Raw genomic sequence first — 21,531 nt, 5'->3', positions numbered from 1 at the left:
CTGAATATCTATTATCTAAGAATCTATCGTCTGTTAGTTAAATATGATTGAACATTAATAAAAGGGCAAAGGAATCGTTAAATCCGTAATATTTAAGTTTAGCCAGTAACAAATTATGATTCTTGGTGTCGAACGTCTTATAATAATACAGAAATATATAATAATACCAGAATACTATAAAATTCTTATCCCAAACTCTAATTATGTCGTATGTAAAATTAGACAATTCGACTGAAGTATTAAAATTTTTTGTAAAGCCTCTCTGTGTGATATGAATCAAATCGTTCAGCGTAAAATATTCATATATTTGATTTGAAAGTATTCGCTCCAAAATCTTAGAAATTGCAGGAAAAAATATCTTATATACGCAGATCGATTAAATGTGGATGGAGTGTTCATTTTTGAAAGCGGCATAAAAAAATATCAATAAAAGGTCTACAATACCTTAATGGCGAGATATAATCAGTACACACGGCATGTTTGTATATAATTTAAAATTGAGTCAACATCTTCTCCATCAGTTAATCGAAATGAAAACCTATCATTACTACTTGAATACCACACCAGCAAAAAACCTACCCAATTTATTTATCATTGGCATTAATGCCATTAAAAATACATAACTATTACATAAAACGATTTCAGTTAGTAGTGTATAAGTCCAGTCATAATAAGTACAATTTATCATTAATCATCTTAAACGTTTTCTTATTTACTCACCGAGTACAACTGGCAGATACTCCTTATATAAAATATTTTGAGTCTCTGCAATTAATATCTGTCTAGCTTCCAAAAACAGCTTTTCATCCTGCCAATGCGGATTCAGTCGAGCGAGTTCGGCAGCTAATCTGTTATGTTCTCTATGAAATAAGGTATGCATAACAACCAATGTGATCATCTGATTTGTTCGAGTATCACCTGAAATTTGTTCGATTATCAAATGCTCAATCAATTAACAAATGCTCGCATTTTCTTAAATCATAATTTTAATCGATGCACTAACAACTTAACTATTTTATTTTAATTACCCGATTCAAAACATGCTGATCCCTGCTCCATCGAAAGACAAGCCTCAGGCTGCTTAGATAAAGGTAAGAGGTCTCTTCCATAATCAGTAAAAGTGTTTAGTTTACCACCATGAAAACTTCTGAGTTCGCTAGTTTGATGTGGCGTTGAGCCATAAACAGAAGATGCATCAATAAAATGGGTAAGTTTGTTCATCTATCAAAAATCATAATAATAATAATAATAAAGAGATGTTTCTAAAAAAACTTTCAACATTTATTAAAAGTTACTTACTTGCTGAGCATATCCCATTGTACAGTCTTCTCTTGGCGCTAAGACTGACCTAACAAAATTCATACAACGCTGGTTAAATGTGGAGTAAAAAGAGTCGGCTTCAGAAATAGAGATAGGCATACAAGCGTAATGGGAAGATTTCTCTGGAAGAATAGCTGTCCCGTCCAACGTGCAGCAAGATATAGCGCTACCATTGCCTGAAATTGAAAAAAAATATTTATAATATTTAAGACTTATACAGTGCCATTGTTATAATTGTTTTAATTCTTATTGATGACAATTTTATTTAGGTTTTAGCCCTAATAATGCTTTTATATTTTTTGATTGTGACTTTGTGGTTTTGTCAAATATATTCATTTGATCTCTTAGAAAGGCTCAGGGTATTCTTATTATAAGTTAGTAGGGGAAGTCTTTTCTCCACAAATAAAATGCCAATCCTCTAATTTCAGGAGTGATGCATTTCGGCAAGTGTTTTTGCCATCATCAAACTCTAAAATATATTACAAACAGTTTAAAAACATATACGAACATTTTTTTCCTTGACAGGCGGCATAAAAAAATACAGATAAAATTATGAAATTGTAAAATACTTACTGAGTTACTTAACACATACACTAATTCTAAACAATAACAAACAATACTTGAATGGTACATTGCACGACATCTAGTGAACAGTTAAAATTATAACAAAATTAAACAATATGAGATTAGCAGATTTGTATTAAGTAATGGGAGCGAGTAAGAGAGAACCACCACTACAACAACACGAGATAAAGAATAACTACAGCAACTTAAATGACACTAACCAGAAACTAAAATTTAGTTATTTTTTACTGACCGATAAGCTTCATGCTTCAAGCTCTCATGAACTATATTGAAGACTTTGTAAACCGAGAGAGCGAGAAACATCGTACTGTATTAAACAAGAAACTCTATTACTTAAAATTAAAACAAAAACCTTTATACGACAGTGGCTACTCTGTTACATCTGATAGAACTTCAAAAACATCTCTACATCAATTTCATCCCCGTTTTATAAATTTAAGTAACATACAGCGATCTAAAAACGATGAAGAAATATTAAATTTAGGACTTAAATTTAACTTTGACCATTCTGATTGACTAGCGGTGTCTGAGTAAACTCTGGTAGACTGTGAAAGAGTGTTGAAGTCCACCAACTTACCTAATCCAGATCTAGTTAGAGCTGACATCTCTTTGAAGGTTAACAAATTTCTAAATTCAAAAGAAATAACTGAAAATCGTAAGAACTCCCCAGGTCAACTCATAAACAAACTCAATGATCTTAAAGTTAAAATCAACCAAAATGGCCTTATTCTAACAAAATCCTCCCTTAACTCACCAATTTCTCTAACCCACTCTCAATAAAAAACTCATATGAACTTACCAAAAATTTAATAAAAACAGAAATACCCTTTAACTTATTTCTTGTTTCCTTCGATGTTTCACAAAGCAATCTACCTACTCATATCATATTAGAAATTTGTTCTCTTATCGACAGCAGTGTACTGAAGCAAAACTTCTTTCAAGTTGATAATAAATTATATAATAATAATAATAATAATAATAATACATCGTTTATTTGCCCAATTTACAATAAAATATTATATCTTAACTAGATACAAAGATAATAAATATCATATGCTTTAAAATAAAAAAAAACATCTTAACCATAATATAGGCAAAAAGGAGGCTAAAGGCAATTTAAAAAAGATTCGTGTTTAACCTCCTTTATTAAATAAGTTATAATTTCTTTTCTGTTTCTTTTGCATCCAAAATAATTTACTAGGTATCCCCCAACAAGTGCCAAACATCCAATAAGCCTTAACATACCCAATACATACATATTTAATAAACGCGACGATCGCCAGATATACCCATTTTACCGCAATAAATATTTTTTGTATTTATGTTTAAATACGCTTGTTGATACATTTTTAAAGTCCTCCGGAATCTGGTTGTAAATTAAATAAATATTATAAGAAAATGACCGCTGATAAAACATAGTGGTATGCAAAGGCGGAGAAATTAGACCTCTATGCCGGAGATTCAAAGAATGTACGTCAGTTCTATAGCGTATTTTATTTAATAGATACGAGGGGCGATTTTAAGTTATTACTTGGTGAAATACAGTAGCAGCATGCAGATCTCTACGATCCTCCATAGAAAGCCATTTGGTTTGTCGTAGCATGTAACTTACAGGATGTCCACGACGAATGCCGTAAATTAATCGCAAGCATGACTTTTGCACTCGCTGAATTCGACCTTTGTCGATAGAGTCTAAGCATGGACCATATACGACGTCGGCAAAATTAAAATGACTCAAAACCAGAGCGTCGCATAAAGTAATTTTTTGAGATGTTGAAAGCAGGTGTCTATGCGGAAACAGTTGTTTTAAATTAAAATAAGCAGATTGAATGCACTTACTTATATGCTGTTTATACCTCATATTGGTGTCAATGTGAAGTCCCAAATTGCGGGAACAAGTAGAATGCAAAAGCTTGTTTGAGGAAGCTTCCAAAGCCATACTCTGATGCAATACTTCGCGATTTTTGCCGAAAATCAAGAAGGTAGATTTAGACGAGTTTATTTGCAGATTGTGTTTTTCTGAAAAATCTATTAAGGCTTTTAGATCATCGTTTATTTTCTTGGCAGCTATTTCTTTACTTTCAGGAAAAAAAGAAAAGTAGAGTTGCGTGTCATCAGCATATAAATGAGCACTGCAATATTTTAAACAACTGGTGAGATTACTAGTATAAATACAAAATAAAACAGGTCCCAATATGGAACCTTGTGGAACTCCACATAACTGAAATGCAGTAGATGAAATGCCCTTATTCGTTTCAACGTATTGATTTCTATCGGTTAAATAACTTTTAATAATATCAATTGCGTCAGAGTCAAACCCATTATAGCCTAAGATCGCGTAGAGTAATGTATGATTGATACGATCAAACGCTTTGCTGTAGTCGATAAGTACTAAAGCAGTGGCCTTACCCTGATCAGTAGCTTCAATAATATCATCTGTGATCTTTAAAAGTGCCGTGGTACAGCTATGACCCGATCTAAACCCTGACTGAAATGCCGGTAAAATATTATATTTATCTAGGTACTCCCTAATTTGGACATTTAATATCTTCTCCATGACTTTAGAAAGAACTGGCAGAATACTAATAGGTCTTAAATCATTAAAATCGGAAATATTTTGCTTTTTTAAAAGTGGAAATATTTTTGAGACCTTCCAGACATCAGGAAAACATTTGTCTAATATACATGAGTTTACAATATTAGTTACAAAAGGTATAACTCGGTCCACACACAACAACAACATCTCCAGATTTATTTGATCCGCCCCGGTAGCAAGCGATTTAATCTCGAATAAATATTTTCTCACAATATCAGTGGACACGGTATGAAAATTAAATTTTGATAATATTTGACGATTTTGCTTATTTTGATACAAATTTAAAAGATCTCCATGCACTGAATTGTTCTGCGCTGAGGCCTGTATAAAATGATTATTTATAGAATTGGGGACATTAAGATGATCGGGTAATTCGTTAACTTTGCCATTTGAAAATACATTAAGTTTCTTTAGCCTTTGCCAGAAAATCTTTTTATCTTTAAAACCCATAGTTACTATCTGTGCGAGGTATTGTTTTTTTTCTTCACGTATTGCAATGCTAGCTTGATTTTTAATTTGTTTGTAATAGTCCCAATTCAAATCAGTTTTAGTCTTTTGATATTTTTTGTAGGCTTTGTTCTTCAAACTTATCATTTTTTTAATGGTATAAGTTAGCCATGGAGGTTGTTGTTTTTTTATTTTGTGCTGGGTTAGAGGTGCTAAAACGTCGAACAAATTTATCAAAAAATTATTTAAGGCAGCGACTTTTTCGTTAACTGTTTCCAAATAAATTATGTGTTCAAATGGGGTGACCTGTAAAAATTCGTTAAGCAATTCTCTATCAATGTTTTTGAGGTTTCGTGACATAAATTTAAGGTTTTTGTCAGTTTTTTTGTTTATTATGTTGCAATACGTCAAGAAATGGTCAGAAATTTCTAAATCGCTAATACCCGCCTCAAAGCTTGTTTCGTCATTTGGAATCAAAATTAAATCTAGAAGTGCAGATGATGTCCCTGTAACTCTTGTAGGTTCCATTATAACCTGTTGTAAATTTAAAGACTCTATACAATCATAAAAAGTTGATACATAATGATGTTCCATATTTAGAAGGTTTAAATTTACATCACCGCCACATATAATTTCCAAAGGCTGAAAATCAGCCAACCTTTTTTCAAAAGTCTGTAGAAAATTATTGATATTACCTTTGGGAGGTCTATAGAGGACACCAACCATATAATTTTTATGAAAAAATTTTAGTTGAAACCATAACTCTTCACAAGTTTCTTCACTAACAGAAACCATATTAGAAAATTGTAAGTTATTTTTTATATAAAAAGCCAACCCACCACCTCTAGTTTTTCTATCATTTCTTAAAATGTTATACCCATTAATATTAATATTCGATGATAAAATATTCGAATTTAACCAAGTTTCAGAAATTCCTACAATATCATAATCACCCTCATTGATAATTTCCTTTAGTTCTGCCAGTCGTGGCACAAGCGACCGCGCATTTAAAAAACATGTACGCAAATCCACCATATTAAATATTTAACAACAAAAAAAAATAAAAATTTTGAAAAGAAGAAAAAAATGACACCTACCAAACGGATATAGAAACAAAAAAAAAAAAAATTTTTCCCCTTTTACTACAAATAAACAAAAATATATATATGTATATAAGTAAGAAAATCTTATATATAGAACTGCACTGAACTTAAACTATAAAAAAAAGATTTCGATGGTAAATACAAACCCAAAGAAACGTATTTGTTTATGGCCTCAGCTTATCCAATATTATTAACATCAATTTCGGATTTTATGGCTCTTTTCTTATTATTTACGTTGACAAAAATGTTACCACCGATAGTCCAAACAGTCTGTTTCCCAAATTTTTCTTTTGCAAGAAGCATTAACTCATACCTTGTTTTTGTTAATTCTTCTACTATACTTATTTCGCTTCCCTTAAGTTTTTTCTTTTCCTGAAAGATAGCATTACGATCCGTGGAACTGTTGAAATGAACAATTACAGGCCCGTTTTTGTTATTCTGAAATCCTCCAAATTTTTGACAAAAAGCAGGTTTAATATCCTTAATACCAAGTTTTGTTTCAAACATATTAGTAACCTGTGCCATAAGTTGTCCTTGGTCACGAGAGTTTCTGGGTAATCCATATACTCTCAGCTGATTTAGTTTGCTTCGCTGATCTAGTTCATCTATCCTTGCTTTATACTGGTCATTCTCCTTCTCAAGAAGTGTGATGCGTGTTTCCAAGTCATTCACCTTGCTCGATAGCTGCTGCATTGTATCGCTTATTTTTTGCGACACTTTATCGGAAATTTTGTCTATTAAGATATTCAGAAATTCCGTATCCGATATAGTGCTTTTTACAATGTCTCGTACCATACCGTTGGTCAAGGTCTTGAGCTCGGTTTTTTGCCTCTCCGTGAATACCATTGTACTGTATTATGGTAAAACAATAAAAACAAGTGATTGTTAAGGTTTCTATATCGTGAAATACACCACACTATTGATTGATACTAAATATAACTGTGCAACACTTTTCAATCAAAACAATTAACTTTAGCCCTTTAAAACTTGACTTTAAGCCGGAGCCACGCCAAACACGTTCAGTTTCTGTGGACGCACATTTTAATATGCCAAACATATTGCCAAAAGGCTGGTCTTGCAATGGATTCCAACTTGTAACCTTTTCTGGCAGAAGTGTTTATGTTTTTTCTTGAAAGAGAAATCTCAAATTGCGAGATTTATAAAAAACATATAAGATGTTGGTATAGGTACGTCGATGAAAGTCTCGTTTAAATAAAAAAATCTCGATGAATTTTCAAAGGCAATTTTTTTTAGTTATGACTTAAATATTAATATTTTGGAACATACGTAGCGTAAATCAATACACAACCCAATATTTAAACTGTTTCAGTTGCATAGGGTACGTAAGTCCCATACAAAATTGTATAGTCATGTCTTTCTAAAAAATTATATCAAAGATATTATTGCTAAGCCGCCTATCTTAACAAATGACTTACCAGACCACTTTCTGATACTATTGAATCTGCAAATCCCAAATTAAATCAATAACCCCAAAATCTCAGTAACTAAATCATAAATTTAAATAACTTTCAAAATATCGTAAAGTCATTGAATAATTTTAATTGGAATAATATTTTAGCTCAAAAGATCTGAATTTTTTAAAAATATAATGACCATAATTAAAAATTCACCCAGTTTAAAAATCAACTATTTATTAAACATAAGAAAAAGGTATAGATTATACCGGCAAATATAAATTCATATAAAGTAGTAAGGGTAGTGGAGCTAGAGCTCAGGCAATAGGTCTAAAAGTCGCTTTTTGCGAACCTCAGAACTCGTATATAACTATATAATAAAACAATTTAAGTAATATATAAATATTCTTATTAAGCGTATCAAAAGAGCAAAATATATATTTTTTTAAATGTATAGTAAGTAAAAACCCACAAGGAGAAGTCGAACATTATCGACCAATTACTATTACTAGTACTCTAATTACACTGGTAGATGATATATGTATTAATTAAGCTAGAAAAACGTCTGGAAAGTAATAAACTGTTGCAGATAATCAATTTGGGTTTCGGACTGAAATGTGCACCAATGATTACACCAGTATTTTATAGATAACATAAGGATATATATCGATTTGGCTTTAACAGTGTGGCACATCATATTCTATTAGAAAAATTAAACGATATAGGTATTAGAGAAATCGAGTTGGCACTTTTAAAATTCTATTTTATTCGCACTCAGCAAGTGAAAATATATAATTTCTGGATCAAATAAATGCTTATAAAAAGAAAAAATGACCTACCTGAAAAAAAATTTAACTTTCTGCTCAATGGAAAAAACTTTGGTAACCGCTTTCTAAAATAGTTCAACCTAAATATTTGACATCAATTATAAGTGTCAAATTCAAATAATAAATTATTATCTTGTTATTTGCAATTGGAAAGCTTTTTCAAAAACTCATTTATCTGCAGGTTAAGTTTTTGAATTAAATATATCTTATGCCCATTTTATCAATCATACACATATATTTCGTAAAAACCATAATATAAACCATAACAAGTAAATTGTAGACTCTAATTAAAGCTATCGATGATATCGTAAGTGCATCATGTTATCGTAAAACTCCTTTATTTAAGGCGTTTCCAAAGAATCCTCTTACTTCTTAGATGCCTCTATACTGTTTTTCAGATAATTTATGTTAATTAGTTAAAATTAATAACAGCCCTCCAGATTTTATAATTAATGTAATATAAGAGACTCTTAGAACATTGAAAGGCTAGAATTAGGAAACAGCAACTTTGTTTAAGTTCAACATGTGCACAGGGGCAAGGGGGATGTTTTGTTTACAAACATATTCATGGATTCTCTGTTGTCAAATTTACACTCATTTCTAAAAGAGGACATTTTCTGCTATATATCAACACATATAATAATGTTAATTTAACTAATTGGTGTTATATTTTTAATTAAAAATAAAAAGTAGATATAGATATACATCTTCAAAGCAAAAAAGTATTAACATTCTTATTCTTAAAACCGCTTCTAAAAAATTTGAAATGGTAATACTGGACTTAAAAGCTGATGTCATCTTGCGAAATGTTATCTTCATAAACAGCTTTGTGCTTATATTCGGGATTTGTGAAGTTCTGTGTTTTTTCTTTGGTTTTTGGTTGAGGAAAGAAAAAGGTTGAGTTATTTCAGTGTTTTTGTGAATTGTTATGATAGTAAAAAGTTGTGCCGTTTGTGCCGCACCATGGGAAAAAGGCGATTTAGGCCGATCCTGTCACAAGTAAATACTGATATTGTCATAACATCATATGAAGAGACAACTGTCGTCATAAACGTAGAATAATAAACTTATTAACTTATTAGGAAATCTATAATAATTATAGCATTATAGGTTTGTTCTCACTGCAAATTTCTTACAAGTTTGAAACTGTTTCCAAACCATTCTTGATGCGCATGTGTAAAATATTACAACTTCTGATCGATTTGAAACCGTCTGTGCGAACATCAAATACGGGTTGGGTGGAGAAGAAAAATAACCTCATTTTTTTATGCCAGTGGGAAATGGGAAAATAAATAAAACATAAACAAAACAAAAATTATACTACAACCTTGAAATAGCTGTATATTATTAATAGAGTTTAAGATTGTGTGATTATTTGCTACTTTAAGACTTACTCTAAAATGGTCGAGAAATTCTATTCTATTAAATTGGGACACAGTTTCATGAAAATAGTTTTGATTTTTGGGGTTTGTCCGTTCTTCAATTAAATCTTCTTTAAAAGTCTGTGTCGGAATCAACATAATTCTGATCAGATTCTTTCGACGATTCAAAATCACTTGTTTCCTTAATATTTATTTTTAGACTAATCCAACAATTTAAAATACAATTTTCAAAACGAATATCAAGGACTATACAAAACGACAAAATACAAACAACAACTTAGAGGTTATGTTCATATTCCGAAGATCGGCGTTGATTGGCTACACGAATGCTCTGACACTTTGCTTGAAATAAATCCGAAAACAAGTCTGACTATCAGATGACGATCAGAAATTTGTGTAAGAACATCAAAATTTTGATTTGAAACCGATCAGAAGTTCCTGTGCGAACGCATTTTACTCTATTGCGCATGTGTATTTGTCGAAAACTTGTTCCTTACTGCTGTGAGAACAAACCTGATGTAATTTCCGTAAAAATGCTTTTTCTTAAACAAATACCTTTACTCTAATGAAGCTTGTTAAAAAATGCATAAAGAGTTCATAAACGGTATAATTGTTTATAATGTAAAGCATAATCTATTAATAATAAATATAAATCATGTATATATTTTTTGACGACGTCACTGGTAAAGATTATTTGTGTCGGTGGAATCAACAATACGATCGAGCGGCGTTGCGATATTGTTCCCTTATTCTCTAATAAAGGGACGCTATCTACATTAATTTAACTTTCAATGTTGATTTCTTTACAGAGTATCTTATCTTTATTTTATTTTTTATAAGTTATATTTTATGAAAAAAATGCTTCATATATTATTAAAGAGGAATAGTATTATGTTGCACCTGTCAAAATAAGTGACAAATTTTTATAATATAAAATGTGTTATTTGGCATCATTGCATAAGAGATGTTGCAAGCAAACAAACTGCTCATTACACTCAGTATAAAACGAATAATTTCCACTGTTATAATTTCTAAACAATTAATAATTACTAATCAATTTTACTACCGAATTTGCGAAGCACTGCATTTTGTGCTTAGCAATTATGTGTATTTCATATTTATTTTACTATGGGTCATTGACATAATTTTTAGGTATAAATACCATAAAGCGCTGGTCTCCACCTAAGGGTGGAATACCCTTGTAAGGGGGTAACTCTGCCCTCTGGGGGAACCGACAAATTACCTGCAGTTACCCAGTCGGTCTCCTTGCCTGAGGGAAGAGTTGGCTCGGATAGCTGGGTTCCGAGGAACCCCGGGACATAATTATCCAAAGGGTTGGATTTAAAACTATTTCTTAATTTAGGTATCTTTATTATTGATAACGCCCCCTCAGCTGAAAACTTAGTCTTTGTCAAAGTTACACCCCGTACTACCATTGGCCTTTTGTGGTAAGGCCCTTTGTACAGCCTAAGGTCACACAATACATTTGTCAAACTAAGTTGTTTTCCAAGAGCTATCTGTCCCCCATCCCCGTACGCCGCGCATAATCAGGGAGCCAGAAAGGCCTACTGGCCCTTTAATCAACGCAGCTGCGCAGGAACTACTTTATCCAAACGGACCAAGTCGACTGGGCGGGGTGACAATTTGATACACCCAAGCACAAGACTGAACTGGTTTGGAGACCCTTTTATTATTTGAATCCTACCTAATGTAGCCGACATCTACAAAGTTTGCTACTAATTAAATAAGTTATTTAACCAAAAATTAAGAAAAAAACATTTATTCAGCAAATGCTAGGGAATTTTCTTTTTGATGCCTTTGATTGATATGTTATATTCTTTATATTTCTATATGTTCTTCTGTTTGTTGTTCATCATATAGAGAGCAAGAAAGAAATATCGGAATATTTTAACAGATTTTATGGAGAAATAGGAGAAAAACTTGCTGCACAGATAGAATGTATAAACAGTGAAAACCTAGAATACCTTGCAACTTCATTTTATTTGTCAAACACAAATTGTTTAGTAGTGAAAAACACCGTATACCAACTAAAACAGAAGAAATCGCGTGGTTTTGATAAAATATGAGCAGAAAGTTTACCAACAGTGGCGAAAGAAATGTCAAACCCACTAATTAATCTGTGTTTTACCACTGGTGTTTTTCCCGATATTCTAAAGACTGGAATTATAATACATTTACACAAAAGCGGATTTTATACTGATGTTATTAATTTTCGACCGATTTCTTTGATTTACAATCTATCTAAAATCTTAAAAAAGATTTTTAAATCTCGATTGGTTGAAATTTATATATTGCTTTAGGTAAAAATAAACCTGCCATCTGCATCTTTGTGGACCTATCGAAAGCATTTGAAACCGTAAACCGTATAATTCTATTAAGTAAAGTCGAGGCTTATAGTATAAGAGAAACTTGTAAAAGATTGATAAAAAATTACCCTACCAATCGGCATCAGTCTGTGAAAGAAAATGAAATACTAGGCAATAGTTGTAAAGTAACTTATGGGGTCCCTCAGGGAATGGTGTTAAGTCCTCTATTTTTCATACTATACGTTAAGTTTAAAAAAAAAATTCATTGAGAAGTTATCGTGATAATACTGCAATTTTGTATAAGGCAAACACTGAAAGAGATTTTGGTAATATTTCAAATTTGTTCCAAGATAGCAGGCATTCACTTAATGAAAGAAAACAGAATATATTAGTTTTACATCGTATATGGACAAGCTTCTCAGAATAAGGCTGTCTGAATTCCCGGAACAGGAACCATTAGACATCTAGGAATTATTATCCATCAAAATCTTAAATGAAATTTTTACATTTGACACGTAACCTAAAAGCTCAGATGCAAATTTAAATACCTAAGGACTTATTTAGATATTAAACTATTAAACACCTGGTGGTAATCTACTATTCAATAATACATACAAATAATACCAGAACATTACAAAAAAAATATACGTTCACCAAATAAAAAAAATTACCCGTTATGCGGAATAAAAACAACAATAAATAAAAGAATTAAAATTAAAAACATAGTACAATAAGGACATCTACGATTCAAAATATAAAATTTATACTTAGGACGATACAGATTTCTACATATTAAAAGTAGGTACTATAAGGTAAACTATAGTACCTACTACCTACCTACCTACCTACCTACCTACCTAATAATCGTAACTATTGTATATTAGCGTTGCGTTAAAGAAAAGATTTTAAATTTTGATTAATACAAGTGTTATAAGATGAAAGAGTTAAAAACAATAAAGGTAAGAGTTATTTTCTAGGGCTAATTGAATCAAAGAAGCGTAAATTGTCAAACTTAGTTTGCTCATTAATGCATGTGCAGTCTGGGGAGTTTATGGCCCTATTTATTTCAAATGCTTCTAACAAGTCCAATTGTAACCCTTTCTCACAAAAAAATACTTTTATTAACAATACCAATTCTCCTTTGGCGAACCACATATTAGAGTCTGGGCATCCGGTCCCGGATCAAAATTATGCCCAGGAAGGCCCTGCATGTTTGTGAGAAAGGGTTACAATTGGACTTGTTGGAAGCATTTGAAATAAATAGGGCCATAAACTCCCCAGACTGCATATGCATTAATGAGCAAACTAAGTTTGACAGTTTACGCTTCTTTGATTCAATTAGCCCTAGAAAATAACTTTTACCTTTATTGGTTTTAACTCTTTCATCTTATAACATTTGTATTAATTAAAATTTAAAATCTTTTCTTTAACGCAACGCTAATATACAATAGTTCCTTATAGCACCTACAGTTAATATGTAAAAATCTGTATCGTCCTAAGTATAAATTTTATATTTTGAATCGTAGATGTCCTTATTGTACTATGTTTTTAATTTTAATTCTTTTATTTATTGTTGTTTTTATTCCCGATAATGGATAATTTTTGTTTCATTTGGTGAACGTATTTGTTTTTTGTAATGTTCTGGTAAGTTGTAAATCTGTATTGTTATAGCGAATAAGCTCTTTTTTAAAACTGTCTTGAATTACCTGTATTTTATTTTAGTATCTGATGATGGCTGTTTACACAGCCGAAATGCATAATACATTTAGCTAAGTGACCTACATGCATTTTTCTTGAAGATAAAGACTTCCCCTATTTGTAATCTTTATATACACATTCTCCTACAAAATATGGACTTCTATTCAACTGTTATTATATTGTGTTCATAATTTAATTTTTTTTATTTGTAGATTAATACCTATACTATAAAGATGTTATGCTCAATGTCCAAATTCCATTTATAGTTATTTATCTTTAGAGTAGTACAGTACAATATAGGAAAAAAATCAGTAACAAGTTGCCAGTGAGTGCAACATGTGTGATTTTTTTCGTTTATTTGTAAGTACTTATTTCTGATAAATTGTATTTTTTGGCAATAAAATTAGTATTATTATGATTATAAATAAGTTTAATACTATTAAATTCAAAGTTTTAAAATACTTTTTTTAAATATTGTTCTGCTTTCATTGTAGTAAAGCTAATGTGTCTGACTTACTATATGCCATATCCATAGATTGCGTAAAGTCATGCGAAATGTATTGACCAAACGTCGTGACAAGTTGGGTATATTCATGATTTGGGACATCAATATCTGATACTATGATTTCACTGATTTTTCGTGCATTTGGCAGCGGTTCGTCATTAATTACCGAAACTCTTGGAATCCAGATACCTAAAAATTTAATTAAAATAATAAATTATTTTAGTACTTAAAAAATTGTATGTACCATCTTGATAACTCGCAGGCAACAGCCTAGAGTATGGAGTAAATGGTGCGCCCCACGCTGGGTTAAGCACATTATTGCAGGCACCATCTATTCTACGATATTTATCTGGTATCATCGGACAAAATGGGGCTGGGACGCAAGTGTGACCCAGAACGGTTGGACGCAAATTTTGATCAAATATTCCTAGTTCCAGTTGTTCAGGGCTTAAACCTTGTCTAGAAATATATAAAAAATATATTTTGCATTATTTTAACCATTGTGAATGTTACCTGTCTTTAAAGGCCCTTGTTGCTATCGCCAGTTCCAAAGCACTATTAGCAACGTTCATAACCTGAGACAAATCCGCCATATCAAAAGACCTAGAGTTCCGAAAATGCCCAAAGGCTGCAGGACCTGGATTTAGAACTGTAAACTCTTTGGAAGAAAGTAGATCGGCCTCTCTTGATTTTAACTTTGACATTTCGGCTCTGCTTTTACGCTGGATAGCTCCAAGAGTTACACTATCCAAATGGATTCTACGATGTCCGCGATCTTTTTCGGTTTTTATTGCTAAAATTAAATATATGTATAAAAAAATATATACATATATATATAGTTAACGATGTATAGAATAAAATTTTCTTATAAAAGAATCTATAATACTTGCGAAAATTTTTAAAATTTTTAAAAACTATATAAAATCAATATGTTATTCAGATAAACTGGTCGGTTATATATATATATATATATATATATGTATATATATATATATATATATATATAGTATATAAAAATATATAGTATAAAAAATTAATTTAGGTAGTACAAATAATAATGAATAAATAGTAATCATCTTAGTAGAAAAATTGCATTTTTAATGTATATATGAATTTAAAAAATAATCCTGAATACAGTCTCGGTATAATTGGTCCTGAATTATTCCTAATTCACGAGAACCTCTAAAGTAAAAAAAAATCCTTAAAAAGATGTAAAATAAACGTCGAAATGTCAGCGGATTTATAATTTTGACGTTTTATTTACTTAACCTGAATACTAAATACTAAATACCCTCCTACTGTTAAATAGTTACCTGTATGATTTTGTCCTGTAGTACAAATAATTCCCTTTCTTTTCGATTTTGTCAAACATAATTTTTTCTCATCTAAATTTACATGAGCTGGACAACTAACTAAGGGAGTACATTCATCACTTTTCTTTTTAGGGCTTATAGTTCCTAGAAACAGGTATATAGTAATAGAAATGAATCTTAAAAAAAATTTTCTTAAATAAAAATCACAAGCAATGCAGGATATCCTTGAACCACCTACATTACAATACTCATATTCTTCAGATCCTCTGACGATATGCAGTATCTGTGATATTTTAATTTTTCTTAGTTTTTAAAATAGGTATTTTTGGAAATTTATTGTCATTGTTCGTAATGACATGAAATTATATTTGAAAATATGTTTTCTTTAGTTTCCCTTATCAAGTACAAATATTCGACGAGAAAATTCAAAACTGACTGCAATGATATATTAAATAACAAAAAAAAATCAATTTTTTTTTAAATAAAAAGAATACTAAACTGTCTATTTGGAATATATATGTTGCTTTATATGTATTCTACTCTACCAAATCCTATAAATATTCTAAGAATCTTACTTCTCAGTTTTTAACAGGTTTAAAAAAACTATAAGGTTAACAAAAGTTACGGATAGGAGCATCCCTAATCTGTACGTAGTATGCACGTCATAAAGTTGCTATTTTTTAAGAATGTAAATTTAAGAAGCTGTTGATCAGGTCTGATGATGCCTTTAGGGGCGAAAGACGAGTAACATATGCACTGAAAAATACAAGGTCTATAACATGGTAACGGCGATATTAGGATATCCTGTATATATTTGGATGTAAAAACCAACTTCTTCAATTTGCTTAGTTAGCTTTAGAAATGTTTTAATTAATTTTATTATATTCTTCTCAAAAAATTCTAACCTTTTGGTTCATGTGTATGGGGTAAGAAGGCAGTATGTTGCTCAGGCTCGTCAAGATCAATGAGCACCTCAGCCGGATGAATAGCAAGATGGCATTTCCCAAAATAAGTAAGTGTTGTAAATGTTAGAACCAGATATATTAAAAACCACCCCATTTTGTACCTAAAATGAAATATTTATATTACTTTTTGCTCTTTTATTATTGAAACTATAAGTGAAGACTTCACAGTCCGTAGAAATTCAAGCCTAGATAGACATTTTTTAGCAAGGCATTATTGAAATATTATTTTCTTCCAGTTAAATGATATATTTTATTATTTCTTTTCCGAAGTTTTTATTCTTGAAGGCAGTTTTTTTAAAAGGCTATATTTTTATCTATTTTCGATAAACTCATAGAATAAGAGAGTTATATTTTACAAACTTTTTTGCTCTAAAATTAATGAGGATTTTAAAATTGTGTTATTTTTAATCTGATGTGTATGTTTTGATGTGATGTGCCTGCAGCAAAACATACTTTTTTTAAAAATAAGAAAAGGTACTCTTTTAAAAACCTAGACAAAAAAACATTTTGTACATATCCTGTAGAGAAGCTACTGGTTAAAATTTTCTACATTCAAAAATTGCTATTGATACATAACGGCTGGGTTAAATATCAAATAAAATGTCTAGGTTAGTTAAGTTATCATAAAAAAATAAGGTTCTTCCTTCTAAAGCTCAAAAGTTAGAATTTAAGTTCACATAAACTTCTTTCAGCCTCACCAGTATTGGCATCTAATTCTGATTAAGTTTGATTAGGCTTAAGCTATCTTTCTCAGAAGGGATGAAAATTTGTATCCTATAAATTATATAAGTCAAAAAAAGCATATTCATTATTCACAGAATATAACGGTACCACTTTCTGCCTATTAGGTAGAAAAATTATTTATATTGCTTTTGAAAATAATCAGTTTTAAAAGTTCATTGAAAAAATTAAATTGCATGCATAAGAATTATTGAAGGAGCACACATGAATTTTCTCAAATTCTATCGGATAATGAAGGAAAGGATGACTGGAAATAATAGTAATGCACGTTGCTTTGCCTTAGGGACGATCGTAATTTTGGACTCTGCCTCTATTTTTAAATCGTCTTGCGTGATATGTAAGAAAATATTTAAATAAATTTAAAATTTAAAAAAATATTACGGTTTATCGAAGACAAATTTAGACATGATTAAGTGCTGATTAAAACCAAATAGAGAATGATTGAAATGACCATGAAATATAAGTAAGAAATAAAAGGTAAATGTATGGATTTATATTAATGTTATTGATTAACGGATATGCAACAGAAATATACAAAATCTAAAAATCATTTTGTATAAACTCTGAGTTAAGGATTAAAACAAATTGGAATTAAAATATTTGGTTTTAAAAAAATTTCTATCTCAAAGAACTTACTAAGATAAATGTTATTATTACTTTAATTAGACTTTTAAATAATCAAAAGAATTTCAGATCATATTAAATTTAATTGGCCACTAAAAATAATTATATATATATATGTACATGTATATGAGTATATGCATCAGATATTCTTTTGTCTATATATAATATGTTTTAAAATCGCAATTACATTTATAACAATTTGTATCAAAGCATAATCAATGACGTGCTATGTTTGCACGTGTTTAAAACTAAAAATTAAATTCTTAAACGTTAACTTCTTACCTTCTTAACAACCACAGAAGCACTGATATAACTTATATTCTTCCAAATTCTTTTTACATTCTTTGTACACATTTTTTGTTAATATAATATATTGAACTGTGTTTTCTTTTTTTTACAAACTATACAATGCACAGCACAAATGATGGTACGGACGGTTTAAAAGAAATATAAAATATATTTCTGATTAATATATTATATAAGCTCGATAAATCAAAAAAATTTTACAGTTTAAAATTTGCTTATATCCAGAACTCAAAAAATTTGTATATTTATATCTAAGATATTAAAATATTAATTTTTAAATTCAAACATATTTCTATTTTAATTGGGCATACTATTTAATCGTATATCACTAAAAAAGCTTAATCAACCTTTTCCAGATGCGTAAAAATTTAGTCTACCCTTCATTTTTACCCTCCTTGAGGAAAAAGGAATGAAACTCCATCTCTCTTTCCCTCGGGAGTCTGGTTAAATTTCTATAATTCTATGCAGCGAAACACCACTCTCCTCCTATTACTATAGACTATAGACTATAGACTATAACTCATACATTTTAATTTCTTTATTAACTCTAACAAAGTCCGTACCCGAGTCAACACCCTTTGCCAATCCAGGATCAGGAACGAAGGAGGATTTCTGAGGTTTAGGTGGTCTTGCTCGGGAGGATATAGGATTTGGGTTTAGGAATTTATAGAAAGTTAAAGTGCCTCCTGGGGATCTTGCCCCACTCGTTCTCTTTTTTATTTTTGGTGCATCGGTCTGTAAGTTATCCATCAGACGTATATAGTTCTTTACTTCTTCTCTCCAATAGACTACGGCATTGATTTGGATCCCCACTAATGGGGGACGAATGAACGTTTGTATCGGCCGTTGCTTGTATAAAATGTATTTTGATTTCATAAGATAAGAAAAAGCTCGCTGTTATTTTTATTATTATTAGGTTGTGATAAGCAAAGTGCGCGTGTTGCCGAACGAAGCCGCAATGACAGCGAATAAATGAATTAATTAAAACTAGTTATGTAGAAAAAAAAGCATTCGTCAAAATTAGCCACCAAACGTTTTTTTTTGTAAGTTCTATAAAAAGATATCCAATATATAATTATAAAATTTGCTTACTCCACCCTGATGGATTTAAAAGATAAATGTCATTACCACTTCAATTTGGGTCAGAATAAAACGCTTGTATGGTAAAAGCTTACTTATAACAGACAGGTCACGATTACCTGACATTCAATAAATTCTTTAAAAGGCGAATTGCTTTTTCTAATTCTATATTATCTTCTGTATCCTTCCGCTAATGCATTTTTTATTATATACTAGTTTTTTTCGCTTGCTATAATTAAAACATGTTTGATTTTTTTTTTATATTTGCATAGTTACACAATAGAAATAGTAAAAAATTGACCATGATATTAAATCCATAGTATCTTTAACAAGGCATTTTATAAGAATGACGAATATTTAATATTGAAATAACTTTGGTCACAAAGATAAAGATAAACTAAAATCAATCCCAAAGATGAGACACCTTGATTTAAAAAATTAAGCGACTATAATAAATAGGCTTTAAATGAATTCCAAACTTACAAGATTCAGATGGAATTTACTCAATATTGTATAAATATACAGTATTTAAAGCTCTTACTTAAATAACACGTTATTCACGTACAAAAGAGTAGCGCAACGTTGAATTGCTGTTACATGACTCTAATATATGTTGCTATACAACATTGTATATTAACAGATTTTTCCAATATTTTTTTTTACTGCTAAGTCATACGACAATTCCCGAAGTATGGCCGAGGAACAGTCTTATTGGATCACCCGGTACATCGATTGTGAAAGTATATTTTACTAGAACTTTTTTGTGTTTTTAAGTATTGATGATTTTTAAGTATGAGAAAAGTGCTGGGCTTAAATCTTAAATAACAGAAATGAAAAATTATGACTGTAAGTTGGGTTTAAATTGTAAGTATATACCTAAGAAAGAACCCTACCCTAGATAATTTGGTTTCAAACGCATATATAAAATATTATAAAAATGTAAATCCAGTAATTATTCTATGTGTGAAGCTAGTGTCCCATCGGTTGCCAGCTTAGAACATTGAAAGGCTAGAAGTAACATGCCGTGGAACTATGGGCAGGTTTGTTTGCTTGCATGCTTGCAACATCTCTGATGCAATGATGCCAAATGCTTATAGAGAAATGGCAAAAATCACTTTATAATATCATAAAAATTATGTTTCCGAAGGCACAAAACAATACTACTGCTCCCCTTTAATAAAATATAAAGCATTTTTTAAAAATAAATTTGATAAGATACTCTATATCGAAGTCAATATACGTTAAATAAATGAAAATAAAGTACGAAGAAACGAGAAAACGGTAATGGCACCGCAACGCCGCTCGATCGCATTGTTGAGCCACCGATACAGGCACTCTCTACCAGTGACGTCGTCAACAAATATTTACCTGATAAATTTTTATTAATTATTATAAAGTTTGAGTATAAGTAATATTACCATTTATGAGCTATTTATGTGTTTTCTTAACGGACTTCATTAGAGCAAGGTCCTAATAAAAGGCAGCATTTTTGTCAAAGCATTTTTATGGAAATTAAATATTTTATTAATATAATATTATAGATTTCTTAATAAATCATGTTTTAAGACACACATTTTTAACATTTTGCCAAATTTTATTGTTATTGTTATATTGGACAAAACTCAGTTTTACATCACTTACTTTATATCACATAATATATACTTCTATGGTGCTGACTTTTTCAAAGGGACAGTAGTGCTTCGGCGGAAAGAGTTAAAACTACAAGGATGTTCAAATTGTGAAGGAGTTGCAGGTTTTTTGTAGGTTATAAGATTTTTATTATGAGTATTTAGCCTGTACAATGGTTTTGAGACATTTAACAGTGACCTTAATACCTAATACCAATTATTATATCATATTAATTTATACTAAAAAAACAAAGCTTACCTAAGAATAAAGACTATGTATAATAGATTAGAGTAGATAGTTTATTAGTAGTAATATACAAACAAGTACTTCACAAGTCAAATCAAATATGTAGTATGTTGGGCTTTTTCGAAAATCATGTTATTATTTCTTAAGTATTTTAATAATGACTTGAGACATCTAATTCAATTTCTTTGTTGCAATCTTCGAATGTTCTTTTTTTTCCATAATTTGGTGACAAGTGATTTAGCTTTTGAAACGGTGGAATCATCAGTGCTTAGGTCCTCAGGATATCATTTTGATTTTACCCTAGAATAATATACATAAAAATATAGTATTACCAAAATTAAAGAGTTATTATAAAGAATCTTTGTAATATCATACATTTGATTAATTGCATTTAATTAAACAAATATAACGCAATAAAATAC

At 30.4% G+C, this 21,531-nt stretch overlaps 1 protein-coding gene across 1 annotated transcript in view; it reads right to left on the bottom strand.

Moving 5' to 3' along the window:
• The window catches only part of LOC126742767 (chorion peroxidase-like), a 31,929-nt gene extending 15,345 nt beyond the window's left edge, over positions 1 to 16,584 (bottom strand). Inside the window, exons 1-8 of the mRNA XM_050449555.1 lie at positions 16,424 to 16,584; positions 15,519 to 15,662; positions 14,719 to 14,998; positions 14,450 to 14,664; positions 14,218 to 14,394; positions 1,300 to 1,496; positions 1,029 to 1,221; positions 721 to 918 (exon numbers count right to left, since the gene is read on the bottom strand). Coding sequence (XP_050305512.1) covers positions 721 to 918; positions 1,029 to 1,221; positions 1,300 to 1,496; positions 14,218 to 14,394; positions 14,450 to 14,664; positions 14,719 to 14,998; positions 15,519 to 15,662; positions 16,424 to 16,577 — 1,558 coding nt within the window. The 5' untranslated portion in view covers positions 16,578 to 16,584. The remainder of the gene's footprint in view (positions 1 to 720; positions 919 to 1,028; positions 1,222 to 1,299; positions 1,497 to 14,217; positions 14,395 to 14,449; positions 14,665 to 14,718; positions 14,999 to 15,518; positions 15,663 to 16,423) is intronic.
• Between the last annotated feature and the right edge of the window lie 4,947 nt (positions 16,585 to 21,531).

This window comes from Anthonomus grandis, chromosome 12 (assembly GCF_022605725.1).
Source record: "Anthonomus grandis grandis chromosome 12, icAntGran1.3, whole genome shotgun sequence".
Taxonomy (NCBI): Eukaryota; Metazoa; Arthropoda; class Insecta; order Coleoptera; family Curculionidae; genus Anthonomus; species Anthonomus grandis.
Note: the sequence above shows the minus strand (reverse complement) of the source record. Positions and strands in the feature narration are given on the sequence as shown.